At 51.6% G+C, this 21,391-nt stretch overlaps 1 protein-coding gene across 1 annotated transcript in view; it reads left to right on the top strand.

Annotated features, from left to right (window-relative positions):
• KATNIP (katanin interacting protein) overlaps positions 1-21,391 on the top strand; it is a 148,012-nt gene that overhangs the window by 7,129 nt on the left and 119,492 nt on the right. Inside the window, exons 3-5 of the mRNA XM_065893189.1 lie at positions 2,051-2,220; positions 3,819-3,916; positions 16,059-16,190. Of these exons, the coding sequence (XP_065749261.1) occupies positions 2,051-2,220; positions 3,819-3,916; positions 16,059-16,190 (400 nt within the window). The remainder of the gene's footprint in view (positions 1-2,050; positions 2,221-3,818; positions 3,917-16,058; positions 16,191-21,391) is intronic.

The following is a 21,391-nucleotide window of genomic DNA, read 5'->3' as shown; positions in this document are numbered from 1 at the left end:
GTAACCGAAAGTGGGGTCCAGCTGCTCACCACCCAAAAGCCAATAAAGAGTCCAGGTTGATGGAAAGGAAAGTTTGCTTTATTTCAGATGCTGGCAACCAGAGGGGAGGGCGGACTTCTGACCAAAGGCCAACTCCCCCTGCACTGACAGTCAGTGGGCAAGAGCTCTTATAGACAAAGGAAGGGGGCCACAGGCAGAAACAGCACAGTCAGCTCTGACAGTCACCTTGAAATTGGTCACTGGTGGTCTGACCAGCGTCATTTGATTGTTTTAGGTACAGTTAATCTTCAATTCCAGGGTCGGTTTGTTCCCATTTCCTGGAGGCCAGTTCTTGGAATTGTGGGAGCTTATGTCATGGCTACAGTCCTGTCATCATGTAGTTAACTTCTTCCACCTGGTGGGGCTTTCAGTATCTATAAGACAGCTCAGTGGATATGGCTCAGAATATTACCTACAGCCCTTGAGAAGGAGCTAAAGGTCTTGTTGGACTGTTTTCCTTTGTTTCTGCATTTTCTCACTTCTCTGATGAAATTTATTCTTTGGCTAAAGTTTTTCCTCAGACAAAAGGCAGGCTGAGGACCTGGGGGCATAGGCCATAGGGTCCTGCTCCGTTTCACCATGTTTTTTATATTTTTGTGCTTTTCACTGATGACTTTGCTGTTTAAACTGGCCCCCCTGGCACAGGGGTAAAGTGGTGTCTCGCATTTATTTCTAAGCCCAAGAAGGCTATGATGTCCCTTACGGAGAAAATACACGTGTTAGATAAGCTTCCTTCACTCATGAGTTGAAGTGCTGCTGGCATGAGTTCGGTGTTATTGTATTAAGTACATATTAAATAAGGCGCCTTTAAACAGAAACACACATAAAGCAAGGTTTTGTATTGATCGCCTGATGAAAATGTTGTGACCAGAGGCTCACAGGAACCAAATCCTGTATTTTCCCCCTAGGAACAGTGGTTCAGTATTCACTAATTCAGTGTTTGCGGCAACTTTATGGAACATAACTATTGTGAATAATGAGAACTGACTATACTATACGCAAAGCATCTAGAACAGGGTTTGGCCTTCTACCGTTTATGTGATTACCATTACTCTTATTTTTTTTAATTTACATTTTGCTAATTTGGTGGGAACTTAATCACTGAAGAGGATTCACATTTGTTGCCATGATGGTTGGTTGGTTGTATTTCTTCTTGTGCGGAAATAACTCTGGTTTGTGCGGGGTGCCTAAAAGCGTCTGTAAAGGCGCTGAAGGGTTTGGCGTCACACGAGAGCAATTCCAAAGAGGACACTGCACACCGTTTATGGCAATGAACGTCAGGACTGGGGAGAAAAGGACCAAGCCAGGGTGCGAGGTCGGGCTTTAGAGAAAGCTGAACAACAGACCCGGCCGTGCTCACGCCAAGACTCTTTTAGCCGAAGGGTGTGATCACCACATCATTAATCTTGAGCAAAGCCTGCACTGGTGTGTTTTTAAACTGCGTCAGAATATAAAATAATGACATTTGGGATATCAGGGGGTGAGTGTTTGAGAACACATTTATTTCCTGAAGCCAAAAATCAGTCCACCTAGCCTGTTGACGGCTGTTTCCTGATGTGTGTATGTGTTCCGTGCAATCCCTCTCACACAGGCTTAGACCGCGTTTTGTTACACGTGGAACAAAGGGCTGCTATCCACGCAAAGTTGAGATGCGCGAAATTGGGATCATCCCTGGAGATCCGGGCTGTGTATAGCAGCGTGCACACATGCCTGTTTTGTCTCAGCCACCTTGGGGGCAAGGCTGGGTGCCCAAGGTTTTGCTAACGTATGTCTGAGCCTCAGAATGAAAAGCAGAAACACCCCTACAGGGTCTGGAACAGCCTCCCCGTCGCCGCTCCTGCATGTGTGTAATGGGCCTCTCAGGGCTGTTTATGGATGAACAGCTGGGCACCGGGCACCCGGCCTCGGATTAGAGACACTTGGCTGTCAGAGCAGCAGGTCCCTCCCCGCATGGGGGTGGGCGGTGGCCCAGGCTCCTAGAATGAGAAGCCAGCAATCGTTTCTCTTCCAGGATATTAAAGCATTTGAAAGCCAAGGACCCCATGCAATTGAGGCTGGAGCACCTGGAACACGGGTTCTCTGTCTACGTCAACGGGGCCAATTCTGAACTGAAGACATCCTCTCGGAAAGCCGTCCACTCCAGCTTCTCCAGAAGTGCCTCCCACACCGAGGGGACTCACGGTGAGCACAGGCCAGCAACAGCTCTGCAGACAAATTAGGGACAGTGGAGCCACACCCCATGCACAGAAACTAGTTAACCTATACAAGTTAACTCTACCCACTTGGCCAGAAAGAAAGAACATGAAAGTGTGTGAGAGAGAGAAATCCTTTTCCACTTCTTTTTAAACTAGTCTCGGCCTCTACCTGCCCAGGGCAAAGGTGGCCAGAGCAGTCAATTCCTGGCATTTACATTTCCTAGGTCTCATGTGCCAGTCGTTTAAGGAAATGTCAAGGATAATTTTGATTATACTTGATTTTCACTCACTATATCTTAACTTCAGTACCTAACCCCGGTGATAATTGATTCCACTGGTCATTTCTGAATTTAGTTAATACATACTCTGCAGACTTTAAGTGGATTTCAGGTGTCCTATAATAAAGGACACATGAAATAAAATCTGGGAAGTGGCCTAGAAGGCACCCGACACAGTGGCTGGCCCCATATAGGCACCGAAAATGATTTGGTGGTGGTTGAATGAATGAAAGAAATGGCAGTGCATAGGCGTCAGATACCAGTTTGGCTGTATTGCTTTGGGGAAACCATTTTTGTCTCTCTGCGACTTTGTTTTCTCATCCTTAAAATGGAGCTAATGAATGCCAGAGTGCCCTTCAAGGCGGGTCACTTTGTCTAAGAGGACAGTGTGCTACTGGGTTACAAGAAGAGGATTTGGAACAAGGCAGGGTTGGGTTCGAACCCTGTTCTGCCACTTTCTAGCTTTGAGACCTCTGGCAATTGGGTCCTCTCTGACCCTCAGTTTCCTCTTCTGTAAAATGGGAGTAATTATGCCCACCTTACAGGCTTCTCAGGAGGATTAGACAACATAAGAAGTGTAAAGTGTCCAGCACACAATAATCTTGACTTGTGTTCTAATTCATTGCCTCACAGGTATGGTAAGATCCCAAGCTATTAATAGACAGTAAAAGTCAATACAACAACAAGGGGATAAAAGGAGAAAGTGGTGTCTTCAAATCTTCCCCTAGGAGAGCCACTGCATTTCTGCTTAGAGTTTGGCATGAGTTTCCTAGCCCCCAGGGCAAAGAGGGAAATGGGATGGACTCTCCTAGCTTTCATGGGGGAGAAGTCTGGCTGACCTGCTAGTTAGGAGAAGCTAGCCTTTCCTGGTCCAGGTTTCAGGGAGGTGCAGATAACAGGAATCTCTGTACTTGGGTCCCCAGCAGTATATTTACTCATTCAACATCTCTCTCTCCCCTCACCCCTCTTTTATACTAATGCTGGTCTGTTGTGCACCCTGTCCTATGTACCCTGCTTCTGTATCTTAGAGATTGTTCCTTTTGTACATAGACCTGCCCAATTCAGGAACATACCTACTGTTTCATAGCACAGAGGTGCTGTGACTGATACCCCATCCCTTTTTGTTGGGCATTTAGCTTGTTTTCTGATGCCTTTTGGCTACAAACAGTGTTACAAAAGTGTATTGCTTCACATACAAGACTCTGGGCACCCTGACGGGCATCGTAGATGTAAGTTACAAAACCACCATCAGTGTGGGCTCGTCACCGGGGCCTCACCAAGTCTCTTTCCCTCATCTCTGGTGCAGATTGCGGACGAAAAACCCTGTTTCGAGAAGCTGAAGAAACTTTAAGACGCAATTCACGGACGGCCCCCAGCAAAGTCCAGCGCCAAGGATGGCACCAGGTGTGGAAACCCTGGGCAGAGACAAGGCGGTGGCCCCAGCTCACACTTTAGAATAAGCAGCAGGGTTATTGTGAGAATAGAAACATAATCAGAGCATTTGGAATCCCCACGGGCAGGGGTTGGGTCTGGCTGGGCACTGCCATGGTGCCTTCTCCGCCTGTGGCACTGGCCTCTGGAGAGCAAAGGAGCCCTGGGGACCCTCCAGCCCACTCTGTGGCATGATCCTCCCTTCTGGCTGGGGCCACCCCAGCCCCACTCGGGAGCATCACAGGTCACTCACAGCCCTGTCATGATGATGTATTCGTACAGCTGTTTTGTATTGAGCACCTGTGATGTGCCAGGCGTGGTCTTAGATGCCATGGATGCGGTGGGTGGATAAGACAAAACCGCTGCCCCACAGACCTGAGCTGCTCTTCGGATTGCTACCGATGCTGCTGATCTGGCAGCTTGCCAGTACCAGGCGTGAGCTAAGCTCCCACGTGACTCCTCTCCTTTACCCTCACAGCAGACCTATAGGATAAATTCCAAAGTCCTTCCTCTTTTCATGATGCTGAGGACACGAGAGCTCAGAAAAGTTTAGTGAGCTTTCCAAGGTCAACCACTAGGAAGTGGCAGAGTCAAGATTCAAATCTAGATCTGTGGCTCCGAGCTCGGTGTCCTTGCTCATATAGACCTGACACCTTCCCCTGCAGTTACTCAGCCTTACTTGGGACCCGTGGGACCCCCACTGCACATTCGAATCACCTGGGATTCTCAGGCCCCACCCTCAGAGATTCTGGCTCACTTGGTCTGAGACGAGGCTTAAGCAACATATACACACATATAAGTATATGTGTATATACATATATGTATATATCTGTGTGTGTGTGTGTGTGTGTGTGTGTTAATCCTTTGTTCACCGAGATTGGGAAGTACTGCTTTATAACATTTCACACTGCCCATACGTATGGGTCTATGGTAAATACTTTCCTACGCTTTATCCGCCATCTTTGCGATAACCCTGGAGGTACGTAAGTATCCTCATTGTGCCACTGAAGAAATTGAGGCCCAGAGAGCAGAGAGGTAATAAGGTGACTTGCTCCCGTAGATGCTGAGGGAGGACGTAGGCTGAGGTTTGCACCCTGGACCTGTGACTCCAAACGCAGCGGTCCTCACTTCTCTGCAGGGATGTCTGTGGGTCTCTGATGAAACGGGGAGGGGTGTTCCTGCCAGCTAACTCCCAAACCTCATCTCGATGCTGATGAGCAAGGCCTTCAGGGCACACAGCCTGGAGGCTTCCTTTTGTCCCCAGCAATGAATGTTAATTTCCCAATAATGAGGCCTTTCTCCACTTCCCACTTCAGAGAGTTCTCCTAGCTGTTTTGAGTGCCTTCTATTATCAGGAGCCACATTTGCATCTTAGACTGTGACTTAATGGCTGACCCCAGAGTCTGTGCAATTCAAAGACTTGGCCTAAGATTAATTAGCTCCCTCCGCAGTCTCTCCCTGTGCTCCCACACTTCACAGGGCCTAATCATGGCTAATTTCCTGGCTTTCTGATGCCATGAAGGCTGTAATTGGCCTTCTGTACCGAATCGTCAGGGGTCAGTCAGTGCTAACAACAGAGACCTCTCAGGCTATTTGAAGCATAAATGAATGGAAGGCAGGGAATTGGGTGCTTGCATCCAGCGAGAGGATGGGCTCTGAGCCAGGCCTCCAGGAATGGTACCCAGCATCCCAACGCGGACCTACCAGGAAAGCTGCTACCTAGGACACCAGAGGGAAGGTGGGGATCAGCCTCAGGAATGTGTCACCTGAGCTGTGATCCAGGAATCAGGAAGCCAGTGCCACATCCGTTGGCCTCAGACTGATGCTGTGTCTGCTAGAGCGACACTTTGAAGAAAGACCTTGCTCACAGCTCATCCAGCCGGGGTGGGACATGGATGAAAACACTCATGGCCTCTGCCACGTGCTTAGCACAGAAACAGCCAGCGTGCGTCCCCTCCTTCCCACGTCACTTCCTTCTGCTGTCCCTGCCTTCCATGAGGCCATCTGATCTGCTACACCCATGTCAAATCCAGACCCCATCTGGGAGGGAGGCTGGGAAATGCACTGTCTGGCTTTCCAGCCTCTACTGAGCTGAGAGGCACCCTTGGAGGAGAGCGGAATGGGTGCTGGGGGGCCACACCCCCACCTTCGCGTCGACTCTGTTCCACCCACGCACAGTCCTTTGGGGACCAGCCCTCAGAGTGAGACAAACCCGGGAACCTTTAGAAGTGGTGAGTGGACTGGGAGCCATATGATGAGAGAAGTCATCCATTAAGTTAACGAACATGTATTACCACGGGCCAGGCACTCTGCAAGGCTCTGGGGTTAAAAAACAAAAATCAGGAGGGCTTCCCTGGTGGCGCAGTGGTTGGGAGTCCGCCTGCCGATGCAGGGGACATGGGTTCGTGCCCCTGTCCGGGAAGATCCCACATGCCGCAGAGCGGCTGGACCCGTGAGCCATGGCCGCTGAGCCTGCGCGTCCGGAGCCTGTGCTCCGCAACGGGAGAGGCCACAACAGTGAGAGTCCCGCGTACTGCAAAAAAAAAAAAAAAAATCAGGCTCAGTTCCTGCCCTGGAAGAACTGACTGTGAAGACATGGGCACTGCTTATCCTGGGGGGAAGGTGCAACAGCTGTTCTCCAACATACGGAGGGCTAGCCCGGTAGACTCTGAAAGTTGGGGGTTAACTGGCCCCCCAGATAATGGTTTTTGGACTCACACAGTTTAAAAAGACTTAATCACTTGGTAACATTTAAATACAGAAGATTTTACACATTTTTTTAAAAGTTCGATTCCTCCTTGCCTAGGGAGACAGGAAGATCTGGCCCCCGTGCTGGGCCGCCGCCCAGAAGGCGGCCGTCAGTGGCAGCCGAGTGGCGGTTCCCAGTTTAGACATCGAGCAGCCCTCCTGTTTGCCGTTGTCCCCACCACTCCCTTTAGAGCCCTAGCGCCGAGGCCGAGTGGTAGTTGCAGTTTGTCATCATGCTCTGGCTGCTCCTTCTCTTATCCCCAGCAGCCTCCCCCTTTGCCATTCCCCACCTGGCTCACTGGGGCATTTGAACCTGGGCCCCTGGAGAGTAGAAGGGAATGGGCTTTGGAGTCAGACAAACAGCTTACTAGCTGTGTGCCCTGGAGCCAGCCACGTGACCTCTCTGAGCTTTGCGCTCAGCACCCATAAAGCCTCCCAGGGCTGCTGGGAAGGAATGTGTGTATAGTATGTGTCACGGGAGGTCCATCAGCAGGGGCTGTCGGCTCCCTCAGGTAGGAACACCTGGAGGCAGGTGACAGACAAGTCCAGATGGTTAAGAGCACAGACTCAGGAACCCAGCGGCCTGGGTTCAAAGCCTCAGCTCTACCAGTTGCTGGCTGTACGACCCTGGATAAGTGGCTTGTCTTCTCATCTGTAAGTGGGGCTGGTAATGTTACCCTCCTCAGCAGGTAGTTGCTGAGGACTGAGTGAGCGAACCAGTGTTTGTAGAACGCGCCAACCGGTGCCTGGCACAGAGGAAGCCGACAGTAAACGGTAGTGACCGTTGTAATCAGCTGAGAGGCAGGCAGATGCCGAGGGCGGCTCTTCACTCCAGAGGCTTCCTCCACTCGTTCAGTCGTTCAGTCATTTCCAGGACCATCTACTGGACACTTGCAGGTGCTGGGATCAGAGCAGTGAGTGAGGCAGGCTAGGCCAGCTCTGGTGTGCGGGTCGGGGCTCATAGGCCAGAGGGTCTAGAAGACCCCAGAAAGGAGCTTGCGTTTCATCTTACACGTGAGGACTCCCCTGGAGGGTTTTCAGCAGAGTTGTGTGTTGGGCTGCTGTTTTGGATACATCGGCAGCGTTTGCACGGAAGGACCAGGTGGGGGCTGTGAAGCAGGGCTCCCCGTAAGCCTGACGGGCCTTTTCTCTCTCCCTACCTTCCCCAGCCCCACCCTTGCACCTGCTCCCTTCCCCCAGCTTCCCCTTCTCATTTCAGCTTTATCCAGGTCACAGTTTTTATCTCCCTCAGTATTCGTTTGTTGAAATTTTCCAAGAGAGAGAGAACTTCGGAGTCTCTCAGCTTGTCTTTGTTACTCGGGTCACGGCCTGGCCTGCCGGTCAGCCTGACGAGACGCCCGCTCAGGCCTCAGTCGGCCGGGACTGGAGGTGGGGACCAGGTCAGACGATTCAAAGCCTACCTGCCCTAGAGCTGTCCCCTGAGCAGGGACTGGGTCCCCACCTTCTCATCGAGGAGGCTGTAGGCAGGACAGTAAATAGACTCGATTTGCCAACTGCACTGTTATTGTCAAGAGGAAGAGGGAATGGATTGGCTTCCTTTGGCCCCAAGAAGTGGAGTAAAGTAGAAAATTTCTCCATGGTGGAAAGTACACGGAGACAGATTTGGGGGTGCGAAGGATAGAGAGGTCTCTCTATCTCCATCCTTTCGGATGGGTACCACTGCCCTTGGAGGTGGCCAAGGTCAGGCAGAGTGGCCAAGGCAGCAGAATCTCCAATGGCCACTGGTCGCCAGTTCTCAAAAGCCACCCCATCAGGAGAGGGACCACAGCCCTGACCCAGTCCTCTTGTGTGCTGTGCCCAGCAGGAGGGACAGGTGGGGCCACAGAGTCACTGGGTGTATTCACACAGGCCGTGGCCGGGTCAGCAGGGGACACAGCGGTCACAGCCAGCCCCCAGCCAGCACCACTTCCTCCATGTTGTATTCCCGCCCCCTCCGACTTGTTACCTTGCCCGTTTCTCTGAGCGGCCCCCTAAACTCTCTTGAGTCCCACGTAACCTTTCCACTGACCAAGCCCAATGCCTCTTCCAGTAGAATAGAGTTGCCAGCTTAGGGTCTTGCCCACCAACTAGGAAGCGCTTTTGGGTGGAGCTGCCCTGATGGAAGGGGCTGCCGCAGGTGCACGGGCCTGAGGATACCTGGGCCAGAAGGTCAGAGAGTCATCCAAATGCTGGGCGAGATGCTGACCGCTCCACCCGTAAAACCCTTCCCTGACTCTCCAGTGCTGGGGGAGCCAGGGAGGCAGTTGGCGACACTGGGCTGGGCTTCCGAGCGGCCGCCTGCGCTGTGGATCGGGCTGGTGGTGATAAATGGCTCTTGTTGATGCTGTCCTTTTTTCCCCCACTGCTTCTCGGCCTTAGATCTTTCTGCTGCTATCAGTGGATGAAGATTTATGGCTTCCTCAGACTTGTAATACTTGGGTGGACAGAGGCCTAATCACCAGAGCCGTCGTTTACCAAAATGCTGTCAGAGTTGATGAACGCCATCGGCTCTTAGCATTAAATTGGTAGTGAAGGGATTGGCCTTCCAGCGATTTACTGTGGGGTGGGCTTTCCTTAAAGGCCTGGAAAGCAAGCTCATTGCAGTTATTAAAGCAAAGGCTTTGTCCTCGCTCTGCCGCCATATCCGCTTTCCTGTTGGGGGCCAGGCAGCTTAAACACCTCCAGGAAAGCTCGTGAGTGAAAACGTGAAGCGTGTGGGGCCCTTCCCTTTGTTTTCTTCTTTTTTTCTGAGTTTTGAAAACCCCTGCAGTGAGGACAATAAATGAAACAACCCATAAAGCATCAGGCTTTACAGTGACCTTGCTTGACACAGACTGTCAGAACGCGAATGCTGTTATTTGTAAGAGATCAGACAGATCCGGGAAGAACATATCAAATAAGGTCGATTTATTCCCCACCCCAACCCAAAGCTGGCTCTGTCAGTATCTTCAGAGCTCTCCCACCTCTAGAGGGAGCCGTTTACATACTGCACAACCTGTGCAACCATCCAGGGCAGCCCCCAGCCTTGCTCTTTTTTTCTAACTCATCATAAGCGTTAATGCAGACCTCTTAGAATACTTTGCTAAGAGGGGTGGCAATACACACAAAAAACTCTGAGCACGACACTGGGCTGAGTGTGGCTGAGTACAGAACAAGCTGGCCTTGGGCTGGCAAACTGGAACACGGGTGTTTAGGCATGAGGGCTTTTAAACCCTGTTCCAGTATATGGTCGATACCAAAAGGGAGTATCAGGTCTGGGCACTTGCGAGTAGGCAAGAGAGAGCAGCCGCTTAGAAACACCCACTCTGGGTAAAGTGGTGTGCCGAGCGGGGAGCCAGCCAGAAGCTTGGGCATCATCTTCGCAAGGGCGTGAAGGTGGGAGACAGGGAGCGGGTGGGTGAGCCCAGGGACTGGGTTGGAACCTGCCACCTCGCGCTCCTCAGCAGCAGGTGGGCGTCCTCGTATGGGCGGGGCTGCTTGCCATCTCCTCCCGATGTGGGTAGAGGCACCTCCCTGGGGCTGGGGCGGGAGAGCCGGCCAGATGGAGAGACTATTTATTTCCCTCTCCAGCACCCACTCAGTGTTTAGACACTCTTTCTGGACCGCATTAATTTTGTCACATGTTGCTTCATAAACACATTTTCCGTTATGTGTGCTGGGTGGGTTCCTTGAGGCCCGGACATTGGTTTAAAATTATTTTATATCTTGACATGTTTCCAGAGCCTAGTATGCAGTTAGCACTTGGTAAGGACTTGCTGATTGTTCCTTAATGCCTATTGCAAACCTGTCTCCTGATATCTTGGTGAGGTGAGCAGTTGTGCTAAGCTCCTTGGAGGGAGGGTGGAAAAGCTGCAGAACAGAGAGACACACATGGACTCTTCTCCTTGAATGCTGGAGTGCCTTCTCGTATTTATAATTAAGATCAGACCAGTAGAGCTGCATTAATCCCAACTCTCTTACTTGCCAGTGGGAATTCCCACTTCAGATATGGCTGGATCCAGGTGCTCAGACAATGTAGCAGGGCTCATTCACCATCACCCAACTCTGCTTTTTCCCGTGTTGCCCTGGGTGAACCAAGGTGGCCACAAGCAGCTCCCAACTTACATTCTTTCACCTGCTGTTACATTTCTTTGGCTTCCCTAAACCAATCACCCAGAGACCGTGGGCCAGCAGGATCTAATGCTCAGAGTGGCCAGGCCTGGGTCATGTGCTCTACCCACCCCTGGATGCAGTTCCACATGAATGCTTGGGTTGGGAGTGGGGAAAGGGAGGATTTCCCAAAAGAAAACCAGGGTACTTTTACCAGAAGACAGGGGAATGCATGCCCTACAGGCAGAAGCAATAGTGCCCACCACAAAACCTCACAGACCTCCTGATCTCACACCTCGCCAACTTTGATGTGCATGTAAATCACCCGGGTTCTTGGTACAATGCAGATTCTGATCCCTGCATCTGAGGTGGGGCTTGAAACTTTGCATTTCTCACAAATTCCTAGGAGAAGCCAATGGTGCTGGTCCCTGGATCCTCGTCCCAGCCCTCCCTTTCCAGAGAAAGGAACAGAAACCCATGGAGGAGCCAGGCTGCGCCCCAGGTCTGGGCCCCGTGCCCAGTGGTCCTCGCTCTGTTCCCCCTCTTCCTTCCCTCCTCCGCTCTTGGACTGTTTCTTCCCAACTTTTTTTTTTTTTTTTTTTTTTTGGCGGTATGCGGGCCTCTCACTGCCGTGGCCTCTCCCGTTGCGGAGCACAGGCTCCGGACGTGCAGGCTCAGCGGCCATGGCTCACAGGCCCAGCTGCTCCGCAGCATGTGGGATCTTCCCAGACCGCGGCACGAACCCGCGTCCCCTGCATCGGCAGGCGGACTCTCAACCACTGCGCCACCAGGGAAGCCCCTTCCCAACATTTGAACGTCACTGAGTGGTTTCCGGGAGGAGGGAGGAGCACATCGTGGAACACCCAGCCTAGCCATGAACTTCAAAGCCTTCACAGCTTCATCCTGGTCCAAGGCGGGAAAGCCCCCAGGAGCCTCCTGGCCTGGAAAGGCCCAGGCCTGTGGATTCCGTGGTGCCCGCCCTCCACGTGGTGCCCGCCCTCCACGTGGTGCCCGCTGCTGGCGCCAACAGACTCTCTTGAGAGCGAGTTGACAAAGCCTGGGAGGCAGTGACACCACACGGGAGGCCAGAGCCCAGGGCAGCGAGGCCGACGGCCAAAAGGAAGATGGGTGGAAGGTGCAGTTCCAGAAAGAGCAAGGCGCACTTGGAGTCTGGCGAACATCGCCACAAGACGGGATTGCCCGTGGAAGGAAAAGTGTCCCAGGGCCCCTTCCTCGTGCACCTCTGCCTCCCGGTTCTCCGATGGGGGGCTCCCTACCTGCCTTTTTCTGCCTCTTACACACTCTCTCCAAGGCCTTTTCCTGGAATGATCTAGAGCCCAGCCCCTGCCCCTTTAGTGTTAAATAGTCTCAGGAAATTCTTGAATCCCTCCTTGTTCTCCCCAAAGGCCACTGTAGCCCAGGCTGGATACATTTCTTCTTCACTTGCCTTTTGGGGGCAGTACAGCGTCAAGGTGCAGGACTGGGGTCAGTCAGAAAACTACAGCCCCGGGGCCAAATTCGGCCACAGCCTGTTTCTGTAAATCAAGTGTTCTGGGGACACAGCCATGCCCATTTATGTAGGCATCGTCCAGGGCTGCTCTGAGCTACAGTGGAACAGTTGACTGTTGTAGCAGAGACCACAGGGCTGGCAAAGCCTTAAAATATTTATTCTTTACAGGAAACTGGCTCATCCCTGTTTTTGAGTAAGGCCTCTGGAGCCACGCTGCTGGGGTTCAGATCCAGGTCCGTGGCTTCCTAGCTGTGTGACCTTGGCCACGTGGCTTACACCCTTGTGCCCCGGTCTCCCCCTGGGATGGCTGTGAGGACTAAATGAGCAAATGCCCCTGAAGCTCTTGGAGTGGCACCCGCTCTGCATTAAGTGACTTGGTGCTCCAGGTGACGGCAGGGGGTGGGGTGGGAGTGCGGGCGGCGTGGACGCGATGAGAAAGAACTTCCGTCCTAACCCACGAGAGTCCCGCAGGTCAGCAAGGCTCACCATCCTCATCATCTAGATATAATAATAGCTCGTTTCACTAAGCTTGTGGGGAAGCTGAATCTCACCCCAGGGGTGGAGGGTTCTTACGCTGGGGCACCAGGGGAAATGCAAGCTCTAAATCACCCTTGACTGCCCCTCGGCTGGGAAGTAGGTCCAGTCCACATGGCTTGGTGGACCTCTTCTGACTCTCAGAGTGACATTTAAGGAGGCCCTGGCTCTCGGATTTGTACACGTGCGCGGCCTCACCCGTAGGGAACACCTCCTTAGACGTTGCTCCCTGGGCACCTGGCTCGCCTCGCACAGGCCCCAGCCTTGCTTACCAAGTCTAGCAGAGCCAATGCTGGACCAGTGGTGGTTTCTTTCCTTGACTCCCCAGGCACTTTGGTCCTGGGTCCATGGTGGATGAAACATACCCTTGGGGGGAGGTCTGGCCCCCTGTGTAGACTTGATGCCACCTAAGGTGAATGGTGCAGCCCCACTGCGCTGCTCATCACAGCCCCTCGCCAAGGGCTCAGCCCATCACCACGAGTCATCCTCGTGGCAGTTCTGCGAGGAAGATCACATTAGTGCCACTCTCACAGATGTGGAAACCGGTGCCCAGCGAGGGTCCATGACTTGCCCAGGGCTGCACAGGGGACAGTCACCACAGTGCCAGGGGTCGAACCCGTCTGCCTGAGTGTAGAGCCCAGGCCCTAAACCACATGTGAGCAACTCTAGAACAGCCACCGAGTGACGGGTGCCCAAAGGAGGGTTATCCCCTGGGGTGCAGCTCGGCTGCATGGAATGGACACTGAACCACTGGGGCTTAAAGACTGTTGTCGTTCTTTCTCTGACACGAACAAGGCATTTGGAGGCAGCCAGGCTGCTTGGACGGGTGGATGATGCCCCCAGGGACCCAGGCTCCTTCGGTTTTGCCGTCCTTAGCACGTGGCTTTCTTTCTTATTCTCACAAGATGGCTACCCTGCTGCCAAATGTTACATCCACATTCCATCAGGAAGAAGGATGGAAAGATAATGGGCAAAAATCCTGTGTCCCTGAGTGAGTCTTTTTTTTTTTTTTTGGCTGCGTTGGGTCTTCGTTGCTGCGCACAGGCTTTCTCTAGTTGCGGCGAGCGGGGGCTACTCTTTGATGTGGTGCGTGGGCTTCCCATTGCGGTGGCTTCTCTTGTTGCACAGCACGGGCTCTAGGCCCACGGGCTTCAGTAGTTGTGGCACACGGGCTCAGTAGTTGTGGCTCGCGGGCTCTAGAGCACAGGCTCAGTAGTTGTGGCACACGGGCCTAGTTGCTCTGCGGCATGTGGGATCTTCCCGGACCAGGGCTCAAACCCGTGTCCCCTGCATTGGCAGGCGGATTCTTAACCACTGCGCCACCAGGGAAGCCCCCCTGAGTGAGTCTTGATTAACAGGGAAACAGTGGCTTCCTCGGCGGCTCCTCCAGCCACTCACATCTGCCTCACACGCCTTCCCAGCTGCAAGGGCCTCCAGCGACATGACCATCTTAAAGGGACACAATGCCAACTCGATAGAATCGGGGTTCCATTAAGTCAGGATGGAGAGGGCCATGGGTAGCTATTGGGTGGTCAGGGAGTGTCTCCAAAGTTTAGATAGGACTTGGGTACATGGAGAAGATTTGAAAGAACGGCCTTAAGGTCGGGAGAACAGCGTGAGCAAAGGCACAGAGGTGGGGGAGTCTGGGGCCCAGGCGAGAGTCAGGACTGTGTTACCAGCAACATAACCCTATTCACATTGGCTTAAGCAAAAGAGAGGAAGATTCAGCGATGTCTTCCTTCAGGCATGGCTGGACCCAGGGGTTCTGAACAAATCCACCAGGACTCTGCTTCACTCTTTCAGCTCTCTTTATCTCTGTGGAAGGGGCACAATGGTCCCCAGCAGCTCCTGGGGTGCCTCCCTGTAGCTTAGCACCCCTGTAGGAAGAGAGCACCTCCTCCGACAGCTGTAGCAGGAGCTACTGCCTTTGGCTGCCTTAGGTCCATTCCCGTCCCTGAACCGCTGGCCAGGCATATTGTGAGGGATGGAATGGGCTAATTGGCCAGGCCTGAGTCACATTCCCACCCTCCCTTGGGCCACATGTGGACTGAGTCAGGGAGGGAAATGGGGCCTGGAGGAAAATGAGGGAGACCTTTCCTGCAGGCTGGGGAATGGGTGCTGGGCTGACAAAGCTGCAAATATTCGGGGTACAGGAAGCAATTTTGCTTGGCCCAGGTGTCAGGTGTGTGAATGTATGTGTGGGAATCAATGCGGGAAAGATCGGTTGGGGCCATGTTGTAGAGACCTTCACATGCCAAGTATACACCATTTAGGGTACAGGTCTGGCTCCTAAAGCAAGGAGATCCAAATATTGGCTTAAACAACATGAAAGTTGATGTCTCTGACACAGGTTAGCGGTGGGCAGTCACCTTGCTCTGAGAGTTCATGGATGAACCCCAGCACAACCTCTTTTGTCACTCCAGCATCCTCCAGCTGTCGCCCCCTCCCCACAGTCCTCAGCGGCTTGCTGCTACCTCCTCATTCCAGTTGGCAGGAAGGGGGGCAGGGCAAGGGGGGGGCTCTCCCCTTCCCTTTCCGGGCACAACTTCAAAGATGTACATGCCCCTCTCACCCACCCACACACATCACGGACCAGAACGTGTTCACCTGCTCCCTCCCAGCCGCAGGGGATGCTGGGAGCATCACTTGAACATCTGGAGACTCAGTACAAGAGAGAAAGGGGAAACGGACATTCCAGGGACAGCCTGTGGGCTGCCACACCAGGCCAAAGGATGGGTATCCTAAAGAATGATCCAGGGAGTGCTAGGAGGAAGAGGCCCCACCACACAGTTTCCATGGCCCCAAAAGTTTGGGGTATGTTCCATCTGTATTCTGTTTTAGGATATCCACAGTGTGTGTGGAGGAGGGGGTGAGGGGGCCATTAAAGGCCCTGAGAAGTCCTGGCCCAAAGCCCGGGCTTTCCTAAACTTATTTAGATCACAAAGCCCATTTGGGGAAGGTTAGCACCCACTAAAATTCTACCGATAAGTTATTTCAAACCAAAAACGTTACTGAAAAATTCTACTGAACACACACTTCGGGCAGTAAGAACCAGTAAAGGCTTGAGTGGAAGTGGCGTGACCCATCCAGCTGGCCTTCCCGGGATGACGCCGGGCCAGGTGCACCCCGACCTGGCTGCTGTCATGTGCAGCGAACCCCTACAGTGCTTGCCCCTCGGAGGAAACAAGAGGTTCGTTTCACTGTATCTGAAACGGTCTGACTTTTTGTGTATAGAAATCTGTGCAGATCAGAACGGAAGCTGGCCCGCGGCTCCACATCGAGCCTCCTCTGGACTATTCTGAAGATTGCGAGCCACGTGGGGGTGTGACTGTCAAGGCAGAGGATGCTTCTGGGGATCGTCCACAGGTAGGACTGGCCTCAGCTCGGGGCTATAGCGGCTCTCGGGGGCGCTTTCTAACAGTTACTTATTCCTTCCTTTGTGAGCTCTTGCCTTCCTTCACTCTTGCATTTATTTCCCGCACTTAAACAAGCAGACAGATCTTGTGCTAGACGCTCTGCTAGGGAGGGACCCAGTGTCCAAAGGTCAGCAAGGCTGGTGTCTGACCCAAAAGAGGCAAAAGCATATAATCCCTTTACTGCAAGAGGGAGCTGAGAGGTGCGGCAGGGCGTAGTGGGACCAGGAGAGAGAGTATCTAGGAAGGCTTCCTGGAGGGAGTGACATTTACCTGGTTCCTAAAAGCTGGATAAGAGTGTGAGGGCCAGGGAGGTAAGGATAGGTAAGCCGAGCTGATACTCAGCCTGTCCACATCTGTATGCCTAAACCTGTTGTTAAATCTTTTGAATATCTGCGCCCCCTCCCCCTCCTGCCACGGCACCAGAAACCACACATGGAAACACCCAGAGGCCCTGTGTAGCTGTAGCTCAGAGTCCCTGGCCGTGTAGCAACTCACAGGGTTGACCATGGGGTGTTTCACTCCCCTTCCTCAAATTGTCATTTCATTTCTGAAATCCTTGGAATTGCAACAGTAAACCCCAGTCTCCCATTCAACAAGCATTTGTTGGGTACCTACTTTTGAGGATCAGGCTCTGTCCTAGGCACCAGAGATGCAGAAATGAACAAAACTGACAAGGGGCCTATTCTTAACAACTCATGTTCCCGAGGGAGAGACAGACAATGAAGAATAAAACCAAGAAATAAATAATGCGATTTCAGGTATTGATACGTTCTAGGAAAACAAAACAGAAAGGGGAGATGGGACAGCCAGGAGATCAGACAGCATGGGAGAGAGGGAACATTAGATGGTAGAGAGGGAAGGAACGCCTCTCTCAGGTATGATGTTTCAGCTGAAACTTGATGGATAAGAAGGAGCCGGCTTTGGAGACAGCAATGCGAAGAGCATTCCAGGCGGAGGGAACAGCGGGCACGGATGACCTGAGGCTGGGCTTGTTCAAGGGTGCATGATGTAGATGTGATGTGAGCCAAGGGGAGTTAGAAGGCGATGAGGTTGGCGGGGCAGAGGGGCAGACCTGGCACGGGTAGGGATGGAGAGTTGAATTTTATTTCAAGGGCATCGCTCTTCTAATTAGAATGAGTATGTAAATTATCTCCATGGTTATATACAAGCTAAATTTTAGAGAGGAGGCAGGGTCAAGTTGCTAAGCCAGTCCTGCCCCATTTGCCAGAATGAGATTGTTCAGCCACAGACCCGGGCTGCAGATTCCAGAGCCTCACCAGGAGGACAGACTTCCTTCCGCATGTGACCTTCTGTACCAAAAACCTGCTTTTCTGAAATGAAAACGACTCAAAAAGGAGATGGGAATGTCATCCAGGAAACATTCCTCTGATCACCATTGCATGTTGGTGTTTCCTTCTTTGCTTGTAAAGGAAGGACGATTTAAGGAGCAGGGGATCACTTTGTTTCACATTCCGGCTGCAAAAAATCTGAAAGTTAAAGTTAATTGCAAATTTTTGTCTTCCTGGAAAAAAAAAAAAGTCCTTTTCTATGGAAGGACCCAAAGACCTTGTTTCCTTAAAAACAGTCCACAGAAATGGGATTTTTACAGTGGGAAAAATCGTGGACGTTATTGCCCTCAACACGCACCTCCCACACGACACAGACAGACGCACACACACACACACACACATGCTTTTGAATCAACCAAAAGGTTCTCTGCTCAGGATCAGTCTGTGCAAACAGCCCTCAGCTTCCCTTAGGGAGGCTGGTTTGAAGCCAAGTTCAGTCAGTTGCAACCCTAGCCCCGCCCCCTGCCTCAGAACGCATGCGTGCCCTTCAAGCAGGAGGCATGCTCGTCCTCTCCTCCTTTGGCCATTTGGTACCGCCTGTTAATTGAACATATACAGTCTTCCTTCCTTTGCAAGCTTCCAAGCTCCCTGCAACACCACGCAGCCTGTCCCTCACAAGCTATTAAGCTCCATTAGCGTTCCTGCGTGAGCGTGCTCTGAATCAGCATCTCCCTGCTCACCCGCAGTTAATTTTCTCCACCGTGAGTGCCTGATTGTATTTCTTCCTTCCCTTTTTCTCCCCAGCTTGAGGGGGCACTCCGTAAGCCTTCACAGTCAGTTTCCCCCTAGAGTTATTTTCCTGCTAAGTGAAAGAGTGAAATGGCCATGCCAGTTTTCGGCAAAGACAGAAGCCTTAAGAGATGCAATCTGAACAGAGAAGGAAAAGTAATGCCTGGCTACATATACTCAGCCCCCCTCACACTGTTTGCAAGTGCAGTCTGAAATGGAGCAAAAGGAATTGCTGTCCGCATGTGTACTTTTCATCTGACCTTCACTGTTGAAACACACCAGCCTTTTCGCCTTCCATCAGATCCTTAGTGAACTTCAATTTCTTGGCACTCTCAGTTCACAGACCAGCATATGCAGGCGTGTTCTGTTGGCCTTCACCCCCGTTGACTGTGCCTTTTTAAAAGATGTGAATTACTAGCTGACATTTAAGAATCAGGAGAGTTCATGTCAAAATCTGAATTGGGGGTTTCTCTTGAAAAGTCGAAAGATTTAGGAATTACATTCTTAAATGACAGCCGCGAGTGGAGCTGGGGGGTAGCTGTCCCCTTAGACAAGTGTGTGCTGCATGTACCACAGTTCCCACCATGTCCCAGGCACCATCTAGACGCTGAAGCTAAAACAGACAAGTACATAATATGCCAGCAGATGATCGGGCTTGTAAGAGAACTAGGGCAGAGTAAGGGGCTAGAGAATGTGGGCAGAGGCTGCCATGTGATATGGGAGGATGGGGCTTACCCTTGATGAGGTGCTGTGTGAGCAGGGGCCTCCAGGAAGCCAGGGAGTGAGTAGGTAGAGAAGAGCTTCCACACACAGGGAGCAACAGGTGCAGAGGCCCCGAGGAGGGGGGACAGCAGGGAGGCCAGTGTGGCTGGAGGTGAGTGAGCAAGGGGACAAGGAAGAGGGGGTGAGGCCAGAGACGTAGCCAAGGCTTAGATGGCACCGGGCTTTGAGGGCTGCGCTGAAGGTGAGGGATTCTACTTTGAGTCAGAGGAGAAGCCATCATAGGGTTTTGTAAGCCATTGTAGCTTAACAACTCCAGGGAAAGGAGAACACCTCTTTCTTTCCAGAGAGTTCTGCCTAAGTGCCAGGTCTTGGTTATGTTGGCTTGCCTTGGGGTATGTGTTACAATGGATAATAAGGCTCCATTTAAATGCTTTCGGCTCCGTTTAAGGACCAGGAATGAAAGTACACATTTTTTTTCTATTATTAAGGTATCCTTTTTTTCCTGACAATGCATGATCAATGTTAAAAATTGAAATGATAACACAGAAAATAAAAGTCCTCTCATAATCCCACTGCCCCAGAGATTAGTGCCGTGAATAGGTGGGTATATTACCATCCAGACTAAAAATTGCATATATTCATTATTTTCCTTGAAAGTATATATTAATTATATCCAAGATGAGATAGTTGATCTGGAATGTTCCAGTCCTGGCCTGTTCCCAATGAGTGGTATTTTCTGCGTTATCTTATCAGTCCCTGAGAGCACGACAGGTGATGGGAAGAAGATTGGCCCACTCCGGCATCTTCTGGAATACCTTCTCTGAGTTTTTCTTTCCATTGTGTAGATCCTGGAGTGGCGTGAATTGGATATTTGGCCACAATTACAATTCAATGTTTTGAAGTCATTGTTACTTACTGACACATATAACAACTAAAGACCTGTCTTAACCCATGTGCCACCAGCAGGGCTGCCACATGTGGACTCTGCTGTGGTCCATGAAGGCTCACCCACCTGTCGGTACAGTGTAGATTATGGGGCTGTGCCATCATTGGTGGAGCATCCCTCAGTGGACCAGCCTGCCCCACTTTGTCCCCGGCAGGGCTCCTCAGCAAATCCCTTCAGTCACCCTTCATTAATTTCAATGGTGAGACTTAAAAAAGGAAGGATCATTTTTTAGGGCAGTTCTATTGCTTGGGAACTTCTGCTGTTTCAGATTGCCATATAAATAACCTTTGAGCGAGTGCCTTTTTAAAAAATTTTATTTATTTATTTATTTATGGCCGCATTGGGTCTTCGTTGCTGCGTACGGGCTTTCTCTAGTTACGACGAGCGGGGGCTAGTCTTCGTCATGGTACGCGGGCTTCTCATTGCAGTGGCTTCTCTTGCGGAGCACGGGCTGTAGGTGAGCGGGCTTCAGTAGTTGTGGCGAGCGGGCTTCAGTAGTTGTGGCACGCGGGCTCAGTAGGTGTGGCTTGCAGGCTCCTGAGCACAGGCTCGGTATTTGTGGCGCACGGGCTTAGCTGCTCCGTGGCATGTAGGATCTTCCCAGACCAGGGCTCGAACCCATGTCCCCTGCATTGGCAGGTGGATTCTTAACCACTGCACCACCAGGCAAGTCCCTTTTCTTGATCTTTTATTGTTCTTTCCACATAAATGGGATTATACTATCCAGGCTATTTGATAGCCCCACTGTTTTTAATCAACAACATGCCAGGGCCATCTTACCACACCAGTACTCACTCAGCCCTCTGAACCCCGTGGCTCTGAGCACTGTTTAGGTTGTTGGTGGCCAGAGTGTGAATCCCGGACCACTTACCTGTGTTCCTGCAATGGTGTTGGTAAATCAGGGATGAGTTTGATCAGATGAGCTTTAAGAGCGAGAATGACTTAGGGAGGCATAGAGACCAAGAGAGAGAAAGAGGACCCCATACATCTCCAGGGACGTAAGTTTCTTTTACTACGCCCAGTTCTCTCTGCTTGCCCCTAGGATACCAAATCTCCCATCAGCACCACGCCCTGTGATTTTAATTTCTCCCTTCTGAATGTACATGGACGCCCCAACCCTCCAAGCAGTATAGACAGAGAAAGGATCCTCTTAACTATTCAGGATGTAATGATAAGATGGACTTTCACATCCTAACTGTCAGGGGCCAGGGTCTTCATACCAAGCAGCTGGGCCATAGGATAGACCCCATGACAGAGCCTCCATTTACACCTGGGAAAACAACACAGATCACAACAGGATTGGATGTTAACAAAAAACCTCTGGCCTACCCACCAGAAGATTTCAAACAACTCACAAGAGGCTTGACTTAATACCATTATTTTCTTTAATGATAGTAAAAGCTC

Source organism: Phocoena phocoena, chromosome 15 (genome assembly GCF_963924675.1).
Source record: "Phocoena phocoena chromosome 15, mPhoPho1.1, whole genome shotgun sequence".
Classification (NCBI taxonomy): domain Eukaryota; kingdom Metazoa; phylum Chordata; class Mammalia; order Artiodactyla; family Phocoenidae; genus Phocoena; species Phocoena phocoena.
Note: the sequence above shows the minus strand (reverse complement) of the source record. Positions and strands in the feature narration are given on the sequence as shown.